The 20,082-nt window shown below is 45.8% G+C and overlaps 1 protein-coding gene across 3 annotated transcripts in view; it reads left to right on the top strand.

The window, feature by feature from the left end:
* LOC149333787 (cyclin-dependent kinase-like 4) overlaps positions 1-20,082 on the top strand; it is a 127,211-nt gene that overhangs the window by 105,098 nt on the left and 2,031 nt on the right. For all 3 annotated transcript variants that reach the window (XM_089556114.1, XM_089556113.1, XM_089556115.1), the window contains exons 2-9: positions 1,980-2,175; positions 3,419-3,540; positions 11,147-11,219; positions 12,428-12,518; positions 14,949-15,146; positions 15,939-16,021; positions 18,420-18,479; positions 19,844-19,975. In XM_089556114.1, the coding sequence (XP_089412240.1) occupies positions 1,980-2,175; positions 3,419-3,540; positions 11,147-11,219; positions 12,428-12,518; positions 14,949-15,146; positions 15,939-16,021; positions 18,420-18,479; positions 19,844-19,975 (955 nt within the window). The remainder of the gene's footprint in view (positions 1-1,979; positions 2,176-3,418; positions 3,541-11,146; positions 11,220-12,427; positions 12,519-14,948; positions 15,147-15,938; positions 16,022-18,419; positions 18,480-19,843; positions 19,976-20,082) is intronic.

The following is a 20,082-nucleotide window of genomic DNA, read 5'->3' as shown; positions in this document are numbered from 1 at the left end:
GTTGACTAAGCACGTCTTAGGGAAAGGGCTTTAGAAGGAGTAATAAGTAAGTTTAATCTGGAGAAATATTCAAACAAGACAACATGAACGAAAGTTTTGGCAGCGAAACAATATCGCAAATGAGAATGGAATGTGTTCACGACCGTTAATAAGATCGAATAAGAGAATAAATACTGCAGAACTTTTCGTGGATAAACTTGGTGATCACAAACTTGGCATCTTTTATTGGTAAAGCTTCGTTAGTAATGAAGTACAGCGTAATCAAACGTAGTTTACGGTTTGGTTTTCCGTCGTTGGCGAGAAGTACTCGATTCAGATGCTGGGAAGCGATGAAACTGCCACACTGTGTATTAATAAACAGACCGTGTAGCACCCCTAAAAAAGAGTTTGCGCCCCGTTTTCTTTTTTACAAATGACAGAGCTAGGCCCTGAAGCAAGCTTGTTCTCCCAAAAGGCTCGTGTAGTGATCCATGTTACGAGAATCACTCCAGCGCCCTTTGTTTGTTCATTTTCTCACAATAATACTAACTCCATAAATAGGAGTTTTGGCAGAGAGGGATTTCATCGTCGCACAACTAAAGCAAAGAGCAAAACAGGAATAATAAAGGACGAATCAAGTGAGGACAGTCAAGTAAGAAAAGGGAGAATATTGTGAAACAAAACGAAAAAAAAGCAGTCTTGACAACAGTCATAAACAGTCTCAAAATGCCGTAACGGCCGTTACGTGCCTCTCGAAACAGATTGGAACAAATCACACCCGAATTTAAGCCACAAATTGTTCAGTCATTCATAGAAACTATAGTTGATTCCAGACTACAGCAGTACGCGGAAAGAATAACTGTTTAAACATGTCGCTTTTGCAGCGAAATGGAAGGGCAGTTATTCGTATTTCTAGTCTGGTGACCTAATGAAAAACGGAATATGCTCGGTCGTGTCGCGCTTTAAATGGCCCTTTATTATTCAAAACAAGAAGCACCAGCGAAATAACTTTTTTTTTCTAGTGGATAGAAATCCTGCTCTCTGAACCATGTTAGAAACAGGCCTAACGCCGTACTGATTGAAAGTAAATCTTACTGCTTAGTCTTTTATCCATACTGCATTAAAAGTGTCAGTGTCATAAAACGAATTGCATATAATGTTCGCATATGGATTGACAGCAAGTGTAAGACATTTATATTTCAACGCTTTTTTCTTACAGGAAACATATCGGAGTGTTCGTTATAGAAAGCGTAGCTTAGCTATTGCACTGCTTACAATAAATTTGACATGGTGGTCCCAGTGCAGATTGCTTTTAAAATATAATCCATGGTATTTGTGCTCGTTAGCGAGCTCAAGTACAGTCCCACCAATACTAAGCAGATGTCAGAGGAAAAAGTCAGGCTAATTTGATAGAAGTTTGGGGGAAATTCTTGATTACCATTTTACCATATATCGAGCGTCTACTTAGAATGTTGCAAAGTTGGAAAGAAAAACAACAATGAAGAACAATCAGCATTGCTTCTATGGCCTTTATGTGCTATCAATCGAAATTCGCGTGGGCCTTTTCACGGGCTCACTTGCTGGCAAAGTTTTGGGAGTTTGAGACAGCGAAAGGTGCAGCGCTTGATTTAATGTTAGCTGGGAAGCTAGCTTTCTGTCAGCAATAACAGCGTCATAAAGGAGCAGCCTCCGAGGCGGCGCAATAAAATTTACTGCTGTTTTGATGCGCAACAGGTTTCGGATGACGTGGATACAGGCCTTAAATTGAATGCAAATCCCTCAAGCAGAATCCGAAGCAACGTCATGCACAGGGCGCTTAGAGTTTGTAGCGTGCGGAGAATATGAAAGCGATAGCAGATTTACTAGTCCTTAAACGAAAACACGTTTAGCCTCTCTTCCGAAAAAAATTTAGGTCTTGTGGAGGTTACAAACTTCGCGCTTCGAAGTTCACCTTGGCATTACTAACATGCTAACGGCCTTCTTATCACTGGATGTCGCAGGCGCAACCGGTACTACTACACGCCGCTGATGGAGAAGTACGAGAAGATCTCCAAGATCGGCGAGGGCTCTTACGGGGTGGTGTTCAAGTGTCGAGTTCGGGACACGGGTCAGCTGGTGGCCGTCAAGAAGTACGTGGAGACCGAAGACGACCCGCTCATCAAGAAGATCGCCCTGCGCGAGATTCGCATGCTCAAGGTGAGAGGCACCAACTGCGCTACGGTCATATTGACAAAGTATATGGTTGAGGCCACTCTCCTAGACACCGATGTGCGTTAATGGCAGCTTTAGACACTTTCGTGTGTTGTGGCATGTTCATAGTGGGCGGAGAAATGAAAATGTACGAAGGTTGGTGGCTGAAAAACGCAGGCTTCTTCGTCCGTAGAACCCCGCGGATATTTGGGGCATGTGCTCGCATGTAGAGCCCCCGTCAAAAGTATACAACCCAAGGGCTTTGCTTCTAAGTTGTTTAGCGGGGCTCCCTTCCGTTTCCACGAGCCTGAAACTTTTGACGATTGAGGTCACGTAGCCATTTTTCTTTCGATAGATTACGGTCGCTGAGGATGCATAACGAGGCATGCTTCAGGCCTTAAAAATAATCCTCTTGGGCTGTATACTTTTGACCGGCGTTATACATCACTTCAGAAACCTTTTGAAAACGAGTTGCAGATATCTACGTTTAGATTCCATGTGCTGATGTCACAATGACTTCCCAACGCACGCCCGCGGCCTATTCCAGTGGCTCCGAGGAACTGGTCAGCTACTCTCTCAAATTTTGCACACTGCATTGAAAGTGGTAGCCGTAGCTGTGACCAGAAATGGGGGCGAAGTGTTGCTGAATAACATCTTGTAAACGGCGCATTCAAATGCTCATTAACGCTCCTAAAACCCTCCAGCAGAGCGAGGATGTCGGAAGAGCGCACTTACATTTCGTGGTTTTATTACATGTGCCCAGGTAGTGAGATGTGAAAGAGCTTTAGGAATATAATATGTGTTCCCATATAATGGCGCTCGCATCCAGCAAATGCTCCGCTAACTGCAGGCACAAGGCGTATTCTTTAAGAGGCGGCGAGACCTAAAGCTTCGCGATCCAAAATCTTGAACAGTTCTTTGCAAAAATGGCTGTTTTTGCTTCGGAGCACTTTGAAAATGCCAGTAAAAATACAGGATCGTTTGGCAGTTATTATACATCACACTAATGCCTACAAAGCGAACACATCACTTATTACGGACTGTCACCATGTGCTTGTTCTTCGCCTAGTAGTGCTAAATGCACTCCTGTTATCTAGTCTCAGTGCTGTTGTATAGTCGTTATATGGCTGTTGTATGCTCAGAAATCAATGTAGGAAATGTGCACTTACTGAAGCTGCGGTAGCGTTACCAGTTGCGCCATATTAAAGCAGTGACCTCTTTTGCCCTGATATATCTCCTTGAACTGCAGCAACTGAAGCACCCCAACCTCGTCAACCTGATCGAGGTGTTTCGGCGGAAGCGGAAGTTGCACCTAGTGTTCGAGTACTGCGAGCACACGGTACTCGACTTCCTGGACAAGCACCCCAAAGGGTACGTTCGCAACACTTCTTGCGTTTGGTACGGGGCACACATTGTTCGCTCGTGTACGCGAAAATAGCTTTGTTTTTCCATTACTCAAAAATTAACAGTGGCCATCTTAACAAACACACTCCAAGTCCCTTCCTGCACGAGGTAATGGGGATGTCGAGATAGGGACATTAGGACTAACGGACGATATCTCGGGTGTGTAAGCGATCGGAGATGCCAAAATATATTTTACTATTGGTTAAGGTTAAAAGTGTTTATATGTAACTGGATGCACGAAGGCTTCTGTGGTGGACCAGTGACACCTATGTTGGTATTTGTTTAGCGTTTGTGTTTGCTGTTAAAGACGTCTTTCTTTGTCGATAGTGCGCAGACCACCTTGCGCGCGGCTGGTGCAGTCGCCGGTGCGTGCTGTGGGGCTACTTTAGCAGCCCTGGTGATCCGAGGCTTTAGAGAGTAAGAAACACACTACACCTCACCTTCTACACCAGGGCCGCACAAACCGGAAAATGACTCATGCAAACAACATTTAAATAAAAATAACGCGGGCAAGATTGTCTGATTGTATCTTTATCAGAGTGGAGACTGCTTCAGTACCTGAAAGCAATACCTTTTTTTGCCATCTTCCGCACGTCCTGAAAAGACAGCCGCCATCGAAGGTTTCAGGATGCTATAAATAACTGGCTGTTTCACAGAACATTGCACACTTTGATTTTATGGCCGTATTATAAATCTTAGGAGGCCTTCGATTAGTTTCAAGCAGTGACGCTTAAAAATAAGGCTTAGGACATCTTAAAGTAAGACAAAACTGGCATGCAGTAATTGAAAGAGAGTGGTGCGGCTGAGGGCAGTGCTTTGAATGATGTGAGACTGATGTCACAAACATGATCAGCAATATTCTCAAACGCACGTTTATGAGCTACACTAGCGTTTGCCGGAGAATTAATAGTAGTCTGTTTTCATTAGTTTCAATGTTAAAAACTGCCGAAAAGACGAAGGACATAGCGACGGAAAGCACAAAAAACTTCCCTAAGCAAGGGCAGCGATCGCGCATTGATTGAGATACCTGCAAACAAGCCTGCCAGCGCAGGGCGGGTAATATTTGCGACGTAGCAAATACAGGGTTGCCCGTGCATTTCTGGTAAGGAGGTGTTATAAATTCAAACCTTGGAATTCATGTTTCACCGAAACGAAACGTCTGAAAGCCACAGGAGGGGGCCTAAGTTATCAAGACAGAGAGGAGGAACTGAAGGAAAAATGAAGAATAAGTTTAAATGTGCACAAACCGCGTTAAGTATTTCCATAAACCTTTTATACATTTATCGAGTTAACATCGGCTGGTCGATGTAAGCGTCTTCGAAAAGATGGCTCAAGTTTCAGCGAAGCGGGTTTGTGGTTTCAGCTCCCTAGAGTTCTCAAGGTTGCGTCATTTTTCTTGAAGCAGGTTGTGCGAATGCTTGTGAGGGACTTGATGAACTGCAGCCGCAATGTGAGGCAGGTGCAGACTTATGCGCAATCTTTTGGGATGAAGGAAGGCATGATGTGTAAGGGGGTTGGCGGCTGTATTTGCAAAGTACATTTTTTTAGATTTCGTGGTACAAAAGTGGGGACGTCTTGTTTGCTTTGTAAAAAACATACCCCAACGCCCTTAAATTGCCTCTGACTTGAGCCTTTTGGCGCTTGTAGTCCCATAAAAGGAACTGTGGAACAGATTTTCACGACCAATATCAACACCGAATTTCTTCAACGCAATTTATAACATTGTCAGCTAGGGAGCTTTTCTTGTTTACGTTTAACATTTTACGCCGTCGGGACCGAAGCTCCGGGTCAAGTGGCGGGCTGATAGGAGTGAAGAATGAACGCTTAGGGGCATGTTACTGCACCGCTACTTATGACGTTTGCTTGGCTATAAGCGTGAAGGCACCCCGGACATACGGATCGGGTCGGCTGCCGGTGGTACGCTTTGTGCTAACCAGGCGCTTTGTATCTATGACACAGGCTGTTATCTTTATTTGACATTTTAGCGCTTGTATATCGGTTTCGGCATGAGAAACTAGGGTGAAGCTCGTGAACGCTGGAGGTGGAACAGGAAAACTTATTTTTTAAGCTTAGTCGAATGTGGAGTGTGCTGGGAAAAGAAATAGAATGTGCTAGTAAAGTTTCACAGGTTCTTTCTCTTCCTTGCACCAGAGGTGTCTCTCCAGAGACGGTTGGTTTAACTGGAAGACTGAAGCGTTATCTTCGCACCAGGGGTGCCCCGTCAGAGACGGTCTCAAGATGTGTTTGCACGCAGGGATAAAAAAGGGAATAACTGAAGATTTATATACAAATATTTACAGAATATGCAAGTTAGATACAACGGCAAAAAGACAAACAACCAAAAGGCGGAACTGGCTAATACTAGGGGAGGCACCTACTCGGCGTAGCCGAAGATGCGTAGCATCTCACCTTAGCCCAGAACACCGCTTCCGGCTCCGGGGCCCGGTTTTAAAGCCTTAAAGGCCCGGCCCACATTCCGTAGCACCCAATCATTCTACATTCTTCATATGATTGGCTAATCGAGAGCATGGTCAGCCCTCCAACTACCGTAGGGTAACACCCTTTCCAGAAAAACAAACGCACGGTCGTGCCAGCATATGCGGAGTAGAACGTTCTCTCCACCACAAAATAAAAATAAAAACAAACACAAATACACATTCGTGCCAGAACGTGCGCGAATCGGTTCCGCGGGGCGGGTGGACACCCGTACTTCCCGGCGCGTTCGCGAGCGGCCGCGTTCCAAGAAAGGAGACGCTCCGCTTTGAGTGCCCCCAGCCGCGTTCCAATGACCCCCACGAACGCTACCGATCCCTTACACGCCCTTCCCAACATTCTACAAAGGGCTCAAATGCCACTTTTAGAATTACAAACAAAAGGGATCGGTGTCTGACACGAAACTACCCTTCGGGTGACATAACATAAACAAAACGTATACATTCAAATGCGCGTTTCACACCTGTAAATCCAGCGCATTCACCGAAGTCCAAGCTGTCGCGCTGCGACCAGTTGCACCAACAAAACCAAAACAAAAAAAAATGCACACGGGCACCAACACAACCTTAAGAAAATGCACACTTAAATACACACAGTGGCATGCCTGCCGTGCGCCGTAACACAGCGTCCAAGTTGGTGCGTTGCACCCAGTTCGCCTGTATGCACGCCGTCGTTCTGCTCGCGAATGAGCACACAGACACAGACACTCGCGACTGGAGCGTTCACAGCACTCGCCCAATGCCCACGTGAGCCTCCTTAGTCGCACCGAGCGTCCCTGTGTAGTACATTCGAGCCACCACGTGTTGTCAGTAACACAATTAACGCCTAAACGGTGACTCACTCATTAGGCTGGCGCCACAACGGGGCGTGAACTAAAAAGACGGTGCCCTCGAGGATCAAAAACGTCCTGGTCATCGATAGGTGAAAATCTCTGACCATGCGACGCACTTGAGAGCACTCTCTCTCCGGCGCACCAGTACGACACGCGTGGTGCGTAAAGAGCATAGCCCCTGGCCCGTCCAAATATAGCAGTACAGTCAGTCTCGCTACACTTGATATTGCGACCTCTAGCACGGAACATACTGGTCCTCGCGTCGACTTTCAGCGTGAAAGCCATGCACCTGCCTCTCTCTACTTTGCCCCTCTTCGAGCCATTTGCCCTGTTCCTGCTCAGGTAAACACTGGAATTGCCGCAACCTCCTTGATCGCCGCTTGCCGGCTTCGTGGCATCTTCTAACTCAGGCTGCAGAGACCCCTCGCAGTGAATTGACCCTAATTTGCCTTGTGGCAAGTCGCCACTCATTTCCGGGTCCTCAAATGACCTGGCTTGACACACATCGGGTGCGTTCGAGGATTGCGCGGCGCTCTGCCCGGTCGGTCCAGCAGGCCCAACTCCGTTCTCTGCCTCGGACGAAAAGCTCTTTCCATCAATAACACTACGGGGCCTTTCCTGCCCTATGCCCGACACAGTGTGCCGTTCCAGCAACGCTAAACTTCCTCCTTTCACTCGCTCGCCGATCTGACGTCTGTCTTCACTGATCGTTTCAAGCTGAACCAACTGCTCTTTTTCGCAACTTGCCTGAGACCGAGTTTTTGGAATTCTGATACTCACTTCCAACAATCCTGAACTCGCGTCCGCGTCCCTGGTGTCATTTGGGGTAGAGTTAACCTGTGCAGCTGGATCGTCGGAGTGCGCGTTCACCGCCTCTAATACCGCGACGCTGCGTTCCGTCACGATACTTTGTTGAACTGCGATTCCAGCATCGCAGAAATCTGGCTCACTTTTTACTTCGGCCTGGCTGTTTTCTTGACCTGTGCTTGACAAGCATAATCCTTTGTCTTCCAGCACAGGCGGCCTCTGCTCGGGACTCGGAGCAGTTCTCCCTGGCTAGTTGACTAGCTCTCCGAGACTCTTTGAGCTTAGCCAGCTCGAGCTCTAGCTGCTGGCGCCTTGCTTCTAACGCCTGCAAATCCGGAGGTTTTTCCTCGCATAGCGGCGCCTTTCCTCCATTCACTTTTGCAAGCTCTGCCTGAAAATAAGCCAAGCGCGCCTTCGCCAATTCTACTCGGTACTTCACATCAAGTGAGGGCCGGCATGGATAGCCTTCCAAACCGCTGTCTGTACTCCTCAACTGTCCTAACGGCTCGAACACATGCACAGGGACGCTAACAATGCGACGAAGGAAACTCACAGTTTCGATGCGTCGATCCGCATTGTCAGCTCCTTGGCGTCGCAGTACACCGCCACTCTCACCGGACGCTGCGATGAGCTGTCGCACGCCGCTGGTCCTGTGCACTTTGTCACTTGCTGCGACCCGCCGGTGACCGTCAAGTCCTCGACGCGCTGCTTTTCTTGACCGGATGCAGTCCCGCGCCGCTGAACTTCTGCCGTGGTTCTTGCGTCCTTGCCGCCGTCTCTCCGCAGGTCCGTTCTCGAACGCTGACCTGTTGCCTTGTCGTCGCCTTTCTCCCTGCCTTCAAGTCTTCTTCCTGCGCCGTCTTCCGATGGCCGCAGGATCCTGTCGACTGCGCCAGTAAAGTTTCACAGGTTCTTTCTCTTCCTTGCACCAGAGGTGCCCCGCCAGAGACGGTTGGTTTAACTGGAAGACTGAAGCGTTATCTTCGCACTAGGGGTGCCCCGTCAGAGACGGTCTCAAGATGTGTTTGCACGCAGGGATAAAAAAGGGAATAACTGAAGATTTATATACAAATATTTACAGAATATACAAGTTAGATACAACGGCAAAAAGACAAACAACCAAAAGGCGGAACTGGCTAATACTAGGGGAAGCCCCTACTCGGCGTAGCCGAAGATGCGTAGCATCTCACCTTAGCCCAGAACACCGCTTCCGGCTCCGGGGCCCGGTTTTAAAGCCTTAAAGGCCCGGCCCACATTCCGTAGCACCCAATCATTCTACATTCTTCATATCATTGGCTAATCGAGAGCATGGTCAGCCCTCCAACTACCGTAGGGTAACACCCTTTCCAGAAAAACAAACGCACGGTCGTGCCAGCATGTGTGGAGTAGAACGTTCTCTCCACCACAAAATAAAAATAAAAACAAACACAAATACACATTCGTGCCAAAACGTGCGCGAATCGGTTCCGCGGGGCGGGTGGACACCCGCACTTCCCGGCGCGTTCGCGAGCGGCCGCGTTCCAAGAAAGGAGACGCTCCGCTTTGAGTGCCCCCAGCCGCGTTCCAATGACCCCCGCGAACGCTACCGATCCCTTACAGTGCTGTTGAGAACAAGGCTTCGCGTTGTGTGCGCAATGAATTTCTGGCCTGAAATGTACCCTTTGCTATCTTAAATTGTTTTCGCTAGAAAATGAGCTTTACCCACTCCATTCCTTCCTTTCCTTTTTATTTACACCCGCGACTTTCGTAGGCAGGATTCACTCATTGAAAAAGATAATGTTCCATATTACAGAAAATAGCATAATTAACGATATGATGCCTGCAGTGTTTTTATATTTAATGCCAACCAGAAAGCAGAATTTGAATTTCGCTTTGCTTTCCCCGTGAAAGGGGAATGGTATTTCGTTGCTTGCTCTCGAAGTATGAATACGCAGAGAGCTGACAACCCGACCGGGTAAAGGTTGCATAGTAACAAAGGAAACTTGTGCTGACAGCTTCGCGGTGTTATGCGTCACGCAGTAAAGGCTCACTTAAAAAGCTGCTTCTCAAGTTTAAACTTCGTGTTTTTATGTTTTTGCTTTATTTACTTCGAAGAATAATTATCCCGTGAAGAATACAAAATCGCAAGGCGCTGCGTTGCTCACGTAGTCACTAAGGTCGTCCGAATTTTGGTTTAAATGCAATCTTTACCGTTTTATCAAGCTTGCAGAAGTACAGGGAGAGCTTCCCTACCCTCCTATTTGTCTGTTGCGCCCACTAATTAAAGCTCGTCTATCACCTCCGCCTCTCCCTTCTTGTCAATTAGGCGAGTGTTTTGACTTGTTTGCAATGATGTAAGCACCTATGTTACGAGAAGCGATTACTTCACCTTTCTTTTCCATCACTAAACCCCACATAATTTAATAACAATTACTACTGACCGCTTACATAACTTGGTGGAAGTAACTCAAAATAGAAAATTTGCGTCTAAAATCAAATAGAAAAAAAACACTATTTTCCTTGACACCAATGTAGATTTCTTGCTGCACAGCTTTGAGCGCCCGTTTATGGCATTCATGGAGTGAGCGATGTCCCTTGCCGACGCCGTTTTTGTCAGCACAACTGGGCGCCCAACATAACACAGACACGTGCGTGCCACTGCTCGCTCCTAGATGGCACCAGACTCGCGGTTGCGTGCCGAAAGCCGGCGAGGTGCGAAAGAAATCACGCCCGCATGCGCCTTAGAAAGACCATGATGCTTGGAGAAACTAGGACGAACGGGTCCTGTTTACCCATGTAAAGCGCACCTTGAGTGTGTTATATGACGCCCTCTCCACTTCGCCATCGCGCTGCGGCGCCGGGTTGGTGAGGTAAAACTCGAAACCTGTCGAAACCTGACTCCACGCCTGACCATTGGCGACGCCAGCCTAAGCGGTAGGGTGAGACACCGTTTGTACTGTGGACGCTATATATGTAAGCGCGCCTGCTTTAGCGGGAAGTGATGAACAGACTCGGCGCTCCCGATATAGGAAGGACGTTCAGCGCCACCAGTGACCCGTGCCGTAGTTTCAGCTTCGAGGAAGCACGCGCAAAATAAAAACACCGGAAGAGTTACGCTAGAATTTTTAATTGGGAAACATCCTAATCATCAATGAATTTTTTTCCTTGGTGTTGAACAATGTAAAACACGTCTGAAACCTAAACAAACCGGTGAATGTCTTTAACGCATTGCGCAGGGAAGGCTTGAACATATAAAACTATAACACGTAATTATAAGCTGATGTAAAGTTATAGTTTTTGTCCCATTTTCTACCAAAAAAGGAATCTCACCTGCTTAGGCCGCCTCTGAGTAGCACCAGAGTTTGGGTTTGTGTGCAGAAATGTTGGATATTCTAAAAGGCAATGTGTCTCAAGCTGCACTTGTGCGTTTGGCTGCCTTCTACTAATTAATCTTTCTTGCAGTGTTCCCGATGCGCTCACCAAGAGGATAGTGTTCCAAACGCTTCAAGCGATCAACTTCTGCCACCTGCACAATGTACGTAAATCGGTCCCCAGTTTGTTGCCTGCCATGGACTGGACTTTTTATGTTTTTATTCCTAGCCGCGCACCGCGCTGCTCTCATTTATCTGGAGCTATCTGCATTCTGTGCAGACACGATTAAAAGCGTAGCAAATGCTTCCGATAAATGCTGGGATTACCATGCAGTATACAAACAAGATCGAAGACCCAAAAGGAGAGTGACGGTCGACACGGTCGCTTGAGCTTCTTTGCTGGTCCTTTGTCTAGAATAATTCTGTTGTGGAATGATTTCCAACTCGCGCATTTCTTTTACCAAAAATGAGAAATGCAGATGACCGTGAAACTTTCTTTTTTCTTTTCGAAAAAGCAAGTTCTATATCTTATTAACTTTAGATGCTAGAGACAACAACGTGCTTTAGCTAAGTGTGATACCGAAGAGGATAAGATGTTAAATGTATAGGCTCTTTAGCACAAACCCACTGAGAGCTCTATGTCAATCGATTTGTTAACGGAGTTGATATAGGCTTAAGCTGTTCACCGAAAGTTGATAATTTCGTCCTTGTCGTCGTGGCCGCGTTTGGTGAAGGAGCAGTGCGAAGACACCTATGCATTCACATTTCAGTGCACGTCAGAAAAAGACCACTCGATCGAAATTGAACGGGAGCTCGTCGCTACGGCGTACTTGTGTCGGTTTGAGGCGTCAAGATCCCTTATTAAATCACAGATGGCGGGGAAGGCAACCAGAAGGCGGCTGCCGTTGGCTACGCACCACTACGGGAAAAGAAGATTAGATGTACAGGAGAAAAAGGGGAAAAGCAGGACATCATTACTTGTTTTGATCAAGCACAGCAGCAGTTAAGAACTTGCGTCCAGAGAAGTCGCCATCTATAGCGCAGGAAAAACACCCCCTAGACTTGGAGCAGTGCTTAGTAAGCGGTCAGCTGGGCTCTCCTTGAAAATACGAAATGCCAATTTTAACTATGCCGCGCTGAAATCCAGCTACGAATGTTTTCATCCCGTAACGAATAGGAACGTTCTAAACTAGTTGCGTGGTCCAAATTTTCTTATACACTGTCGGAGCGAGAAGACAGTACTGTCATGATAAAGACGCTCTGCAAGTCTTGATTTCTGTCAGTCTTTTAATTCTATTCGGAGCAAACTGACCATGTTTAGTGATTTATAAAAGAGGGTGTCATTTAATGCGTGCCCTCGACCTTTGAACAGTGCATCCACCGGGACGTCAAGCCAGAGAACATCTTGCTGACCAAGGACGGCGTAGTGAAGCTCTGCGACTTCGGATTTGCTAGGACGCTAAGTGAGTGCGCATTGACTTGAATGGTCGTTTTCACCACCCACAGTTTGATGTGCTTACTATTCATTCCTGAAGAATTCCGCAATGTACTTTGCATATCTCCTACCTTTCTGTGCTCCCTTTAGTATCAAAATCCACACTTCTGGTTTAGAGCCACCGCGGCAACTTCACGCAGTTGTAGCACTTCTGTGCGTGGCCAGATGCTAGTCTCCATCGATAAATATGTCTTCTAGTGCTTTATACACTTTGTGCGCAGTGCGTGAAAATGTTTCAGCAATTTCTCTCAAACCTGATGGCAACCGTCTTAGTGCAAACGTTATGATCTTGAGACGGTCCTGCATTCATCTTCTCCTGCCGTGTTAGTTACACTGAAGTGCACGAATGATGGCCGATTGCGCTAACTGACTTTCTTTCACGAATATATTTAGTGCTTCGACGGAATTTCTCTCGTCTCTTTTAAATTACACTGGACCAAGAACCGGACGCAAGCTTTTGAACAAGCCACCTGTCGCAAACAACACAGTGAATCGCCATTTTTTCGGTGTTGTGAGTACAGGCTACAGAAATTGCCCGTATATTTGCGGACACGCTAAGAATGGGAATTTTTCGTCAGAATGGGTAAATCAATTTTTGGGGCCTAGTCAAGGATATGTGGACAAATGTTTCTAGTTTGCATGACTTGTACAATTTTCCGCGTGGTGCTGAACACTTAAAAGCAGCGCGGGAGTTTCGAATGTTCGGTACATCTCATTGATTGTCAATGGTCGTCTGAAATAGTTATTGCGAACACAGGACGTAATATATAGGTCATATCTAGCACCGAGGGGAAAAAGTCGGCAATGATAATCGCATGTTCGAGCAGAATGGCTGGAGATGGTAGTTTTTTTCAAAATTGCAAGACAAAATAACCTTATTGAGCCATGCATTGTTCGTTACTGGCTGCTAGTTGTCAGAGAGCTGGGCACGATAGCTTCTCTTTTGAGCAGCTTCTTTGCCGAATCCGTTGGTTTGGCCGCACTATACTGTGGAGGCCTGTTAGGATGGAGAAATTAGGACACTTTTGTATACTGCAACAACTAACAGCAAGCCCATCGCATGTTATTGCTAACAACATACCCCGTTCAAGCTATGTTTGGTTGCCTGAAGCCGGCTTCAAGTTTTTAAGGTTTAGAAGCTAGGCGTCGGATGCATAACTTAGGGCACAGTTGCAATTACAGGAAAAGAATATCAGCTCTTGGAAGGGACTCACGGTTCACATGGTTCACACGCCAGTGTCTCTGGGTGGTGACCGAAGGCTTTGTGTGACGTATGGTTCACGGTTATCCATGGACGCGTCCCGCCTGCTGGAGCGTTTTCTCGAATCATTAAAGCCAGTTATGCTTCAGCGTCAATCCCCTGCGCTTCCTTTTATATAGGCTGCGTTTCATTACCTCTAGTTTCTTTTCTTGCGAATTTCCGTGGAGTATTTTGGGGTGCTGACCACAGACACCACAGCAGCAGGTAGGAGCTACTGCCAGTAACTTTTAAGTACAAGGGAAAGCAAAAAAATGTGAAAATGCAGGCACAAAAAAACCCACATAAACAGATTTGAAATGTGCAAATACGAGTCGAGCTACATTAATTGACCAGTGTCCTATAAGATTGTGAATAGCGTCCGGTCGTGGGAAGTTTTTGCTGGCCATGACTGGCCCATCAATTTTTGGTGGAACGCTACTGAGACAAAAAGTAAAGGTACAAAAGTGCAGAGATATTGAAAAAGAGTTGCGAGTTATACAAAGATTCAGCAACACTTTCAACGATGGTTGAGCAGAAAACTTTCGCTGCGGCAAACGGTATTCCCTTACTTGCGGTCAAGTACTTTCCAGTGAGAATGCGTTCCAGGATGCCCTGTTCCAGAAGGGACATGCGGGCGCGAAGCGGGTACTTGTGAGAGTGTGGCGTCTTTGGTGATGTGATGTCGCAGGCTGGATGTAGAGGAAGGAGAGTATTGTCTACTTCAGTCAGCGTTAGTGGGAAGGTAATCGCTTTCTTAACAGTTGACAAGAAACAAAAATAATTATCGACTGCTATGAGAGTTCGTTCTATGAAGAAAAGTAGCTGTGAAGGATATTGGGTGAAAGGAGCCACTGCTGTGTACCAACCAAATAATGAAGCGCAAGGAAGCACTCCATCCGAGTAGGTTATCCTTGCTCTGAGCACACTGATATTCATTCAGGCTGTGCAGGTACTCCTTGGGGACACTCATAGGAGTTTAAGGCTTTTCTGACTCCTACAAACGTGGAGTTAATGCATGAATGCTTAAGTACGGGCTGGTGCTTCATCGGAAGACGTTTAACGAGTATGAGGTTAAAGCTAATGTTGGAACAGGAGCAAACCTGCATCCATGATTCATTCGCCTCACAATTTGGCTTTCCAACTGCGCCATCTATGAAGGTCCCGGCGAGAACTACACGGACTATGTGGCGACACGCTGGTACCGGGCGCCTGAGCTGTTGGTGGGCGACACGCAGTACGGACCCCCCGTGGACGTGTGGGCCGTGGGATGCGTGGCAGCTGAGCTGATGCGCGGCGAAGCGCTGTGGCCCGGAAAGTCGGACGTCGATCAGCTCTACCTCATACGCAGGACGCTCGGTGAGAGCCACGGCTGCGCCTGGCTGCGGGCTGGGGTGTCGAATTACAGTGCACACATTTGAAAACTAGCAGCGACACTGGCGAGTGCAGCAAAGAAAGCCGCACAGAAGCATGTACCTGCTCTATGCAAAGTATGCTTCAGTAGGATTCTCAGATGTTTAGTGTTGTGACGTGTTCGTGACCATAGTATAGGTGGCTGATAGATGCACACGGCAGACAAATAGACGGCGTCCATATTAAAAAAAAACTTAATTTTTATGGGACACATATGAATTCATATGGTGCACGTTCTTTTTAGGAGGCGAAATTCCAGTGGCCCGTGTATTATGCGATGTCAGTGCACGTAAAAGAACCCCAGGTGGTCGATATTTCCGGAGCCCTTCACTACGGTGTACCTAGTAGCCTGAGTTGCTTTGGGACGTTAAACCCCAACAAAGCGACAAACCCCAACAAACCGACAAAACATTCTTTGTAGCCGTATGACTGCACTTGGGTGGATGTCAATGAGTAATTATTCTCTTATTACAAATCCACTGTGCTTTGGGGAATTCCTCTTAACATCTCACCAACACTATTCCCACTTTGAGTTAAGAACAGCGCCAGAAACCTTAGTAATAATTCTGCGTAGTTACGTAACAGCCCAGATTTAGTTTGTGTTGCACAAAAGTTCACAACGCGCATTGCCTATATTCAAAATTTTGTTGCTTTTTTGCCAGCCCAGGAAAGTTTGCGATGGACACTTTCGTTGCGTTGCTGAAGTTCGAGAAGAAATTTTTTTCTCTCCTTTTTCAGGAGAGCTCATACCAAGGCACTTACAAATCTTCAAGACGAACGACTTCTTCGCTGGAGTCAGCATTCCAGACCCTGATGTAGTGGTAAGTTATAGCCTCGACAGCTAGTACATGATTTCAACGAAAACAGCGCGCAAAAGACAGAACAGAGAATGCGAGACGCGCGCACACACACAGCGCTCTGTGTGTGTTCATCCTTCTTGACACGCTTTCAGTCAAACGCTGAAGCGCTTGTCCCCTGTCTTCTCATGGACGGTGTTTACAGACAATCTTTCGGATTGTCACTGCCGTCCTCATGGTAGCTCATAATGTGTAGATCTGTCGTACTCGTGCCCAACTTCCTTTGACAAAATTTTGAATATTGAAACACTGTAAGGTACTATTCCGGAAATATTAAAGGCAATGATTCATACTTCCGATGTATAGCAAAATCTTTCTTTTAATTCTGTTAAATTGTTTTCATAGCTCGCATCGAGCAGTTCAGACTACCGTAGAAAACCAATGGGGAAATCTTTTCATGATAGAAAAAGCGCTAATAGCAAAAAAATGCAGCCTGACTACGGGAGGCCTGCGGATATATTTATTGTTACAGTGTAATCTTACGAGACATGAAAAAAAAAACCGTTCATATACTGGTTCCCGTTCAAAAATGCTTTTGTCCAGAATTGTGGGGTATGCAGAATATCTATGCAGCACATAACAATACACATCTATCAACAGCACAAGTTTGACTATGATATCTTGAAAGAAGAACAAAGAACAGCGCTCGTGTTGTCGTGTTTGTTCCGTCCTCGTGTTTTTTCCGCGCTGTTTTACCATGAAAAGTTGCCATAGTTTTAACCCTATCATCCTATATATTTTCTTCTACGATTACGACCATTGCAGCTTGACTCCTTCCTTACCATGGGCAAAATGCCCGTTTTCACGTTGTTCATTTTAGTGTTTAGTCTGGCAATATACCTTAGGTAAACTATTATGTTGCACAACAGTATGAAGTTAATTTGATGTGCTATTTTGTAGCATGCATTTAAAAAGAAAAAAATAAGCAGTCATAGAAGGTTTCTTATAATATGCAAAATTACATAAAACAGTGTATGCGTGTCACGTTAGATGCCTACGCCAAAATGTTTTAAAAGTTAAGAAATACAGGTGTTCATGTGTTTGTTTTATTTCAGAAAACACCTGAAACATTGAATGCTTCTGTTTGCCAGTACTTCGAGGTAGAAGAATGTTTGCTGCCTTAGGGGAAGAAGCTGTTTCTTAGAGGTGTTAAAGGGTATTTTTATAGAAATATTTGTATTCGAAAATGCTAATAAGTTCTAATACATAACTAACATACACGTGCTTCTGAATGATAGACATCTAACGAATAAATGAGAAACTGTGGGAGGCAAGAATGCTGTAGAATAAAAACATTTACTAAAATGAAAAGAGAACTTCGAAAGATATGCAAATATCGCTAGAGAAAAACATTGGCTAATATGTATGAGGGGTTTAGTACTAAACAACGGGTAGAAATATTATTTAGCTTCGAAATCGTTCTCAGGTAGAAAAAAAAGAAACCTTTAGTGACCGACGCTCCGTGCCACTGGGCGAAGCAGATCCTGAATGTTGAAATAGATACAGTCGCACAGAATATGCACAGAATAGCAGTAAAGTATAAATTGTGTAGAAGAAGGCCAGAAAAGGAGCCGGAATAACTACAGTAGAGATGCAATTGCTAGAGGAGCACTCAGGAATTCGTACTGACTAAAACTGTATTGCCTCAACTGGTAGAGATTGCGCGAAAATTTCAGTTTATTTAGGCCTCAGTGCACGGCACCATTGGCTTCACTGAACGGGGCCAATCCAGGGATGGGGGAATTACCTTCATTTCATGGCCAAAATGGCTGTTACTGTAGAGGTGATGGGAATGAATCTTGGCCACATAATATAAACAGAAAGTAACATAGTACCTCAAACATCCTGATTACAGCTTGAACGGCAGAACAAATCAGTGAACAGGCAGCAGGCGGAAGGCAATGCTTTCTAGTGGACAAATTTTCAGTTTTCGGCTGCTTTCTTGACATCTTTATCAGCCCAACTGAACCATTATATCGGACATCATCCTGAGGCTTACTGCTGCTAATAGCATTAAAATAGGTTGCCTCGAGGTCGCGAAAAGCACTACATCAAGATCGTTTGCCACAGTGTCCAGCTATCAGAAGTTTGCCATGTTCGCGAAGAAAGTTGCGTACTGCTTTGTCAGTCCCACATCAAAAATCATCGCTCCTTAGCAAAGCTACTAATTACCTAAAAGCTAAAAGTTGACTTCCCATATTATGCATATTTGGTGGCTGAACAAGTTGGAAAGTGCTTTAGTAGCTTTGAAATAGTGTGCAATATATATGCGTCACCGGTAACCCATGCTCACTGTGCATGCTTAGGAAACAGTTAACTTTTCACTGAGTTGTCAGCAACCATATGTGTCTATTTCATGCAGGAATCTCTGCAGTCTGCAATACCGGCAACCGTGGACTCGTTCGGAATTGATTTCTTGAAGGTAAGCGGACTTGAATAATAATCCAGAAATACCTTTTCTTGTTCGTGTTATTTCATCGCTCGCGGTCGGTACGCATGAATATATGAGTGGCGTTAAAGGGCCCGCCTTAACTCACTTTATTTTCTGAGACTATTTCATAACTGGGAACCGCTTACCCAAAACCGTAACGCTGGTGTAGGCTCCTGTTTTCACCGCTGCAAAAGCACTTCCGGCACCATCTTGTAGCCCGTACTAGAAGGTAAGGAGCTCGAAGTAGCATCCATCGAACTGTACGATCAATGATTGTTGCCGCGATTACGTCCGTGAAGAGTTCTCTCAGCTTTCAAAAGCGCTTTTTCTTTATTAGCTGCTTCTAAAAAAAGGAAAAGGAACTTCTTGGATGTTCGCCTAATTCATAGGAATTGCGATACTTTCAACGAGCTGTTATGCAGTTATAAACTAGAAGGACACTGCATAACTTTGAATACCATCCTCATTTGCTGGTGCTATAAAGTAGGGCCGGCTGTTGCTTGGTCCGAGAACAGTACTAATTTGCATTGCACCGTGCATGTGCCGAGATAAATGCGGTGGTACATTCGGCAGTTCAGTTGCACGCATGATGTCTGTGAAAGGATAACAGGTGTAGACCAGCTGTTTGAGCTAGTTAGTTCATTAATACGAGTTAAAGCACCGCAACTAACAATGACGACGGAAGGAGACAATGGAGAGTCAGCGCATTGTTGTCTCCCTCTGACGTCCTTGTTAACTGCACTGCTTTGCTTCTTGTGAAAGGAGGTATACGCAGCGCGGAGGAAAAAGACACGAGAACAGGCAATATGCCGCGCTGCTGATTCCCTGTGCAGCCCTCGTTATGTTTCACTACTTAGCCCTGACAGCTACCCTCGCGGATGGAACTCTGGTTGCACTTCCAGGAATGAGCCGAATTATTCCTTGCCGTACTTGTAAATTGTTGAAATAGAGCGTACAACTTGAAGCGAAATCCGCATGGTTATACTGGTATGTAGCGTCAGCTATGAGCATGAACTATCAAACTCGCAATCTGTATGTTTGTTCGAGAAGTTGGCGAGCTTAAGGCTGGTAGTGTTTCAAGTTATGATTTTTTTTTGATAACCGTTTGCTCTGAGTTCAGCTTTGAAAATAAACACTGATAATAGGCATTCAAGTTGTTCATTGCAGCGTGGCGAAGTAGTTATTACTTTCAAGCAGTGAATGCTTCATTTGTGGCCATAGCGGTACATTGTAAATCAATCACAATGCGCAGCTGCGTCGTTCCATTCCCCAGTGTAGTACCATCCCTTCCACATTATTAAAATCTGTTACGTGGAACTTCAGCCATTCTACTGCGTCGCTTGATGGCAATGCAGAAGTGCCTGGACAAGGATCCTGCGAAGCGGTGGACGTGCGAGCAGTTGTTGAAGCACCCTTACCTCGCCGACTGCAAAGTGCCCGAAGTGGACGTTGAAGACAACGTTCGCGTTCGGAGGGAGAAGTCTAAGGTAATTTGAACTCAGCCTGATTGTAAAATATGAATGTTTGATAGAATTTTAGGCAACACTTGAGCTGCTCCCTGATTTAGTGCTCCTTACTTCTCACCTTTTTGTTC

Source organism: Amblyomma mixtum, chromosome 8 (genome assembly GCF_055824585.1).
Source record: "Amblyomma mixtum isolate Tamu chromosome 8, ASM5582458v1, whole genome shotgun sequence".
In the NCBI taxonomy this organism is placed as follows: Eukaryota; Metazoa; Arthropoda; class Arachnida; order Ixodida; family Ixodidae; genus Amblyomma; species Amblyomma mixtum.
This window is presented reverse-complemented; position numbering and strand designations above follow the sequence as displayed.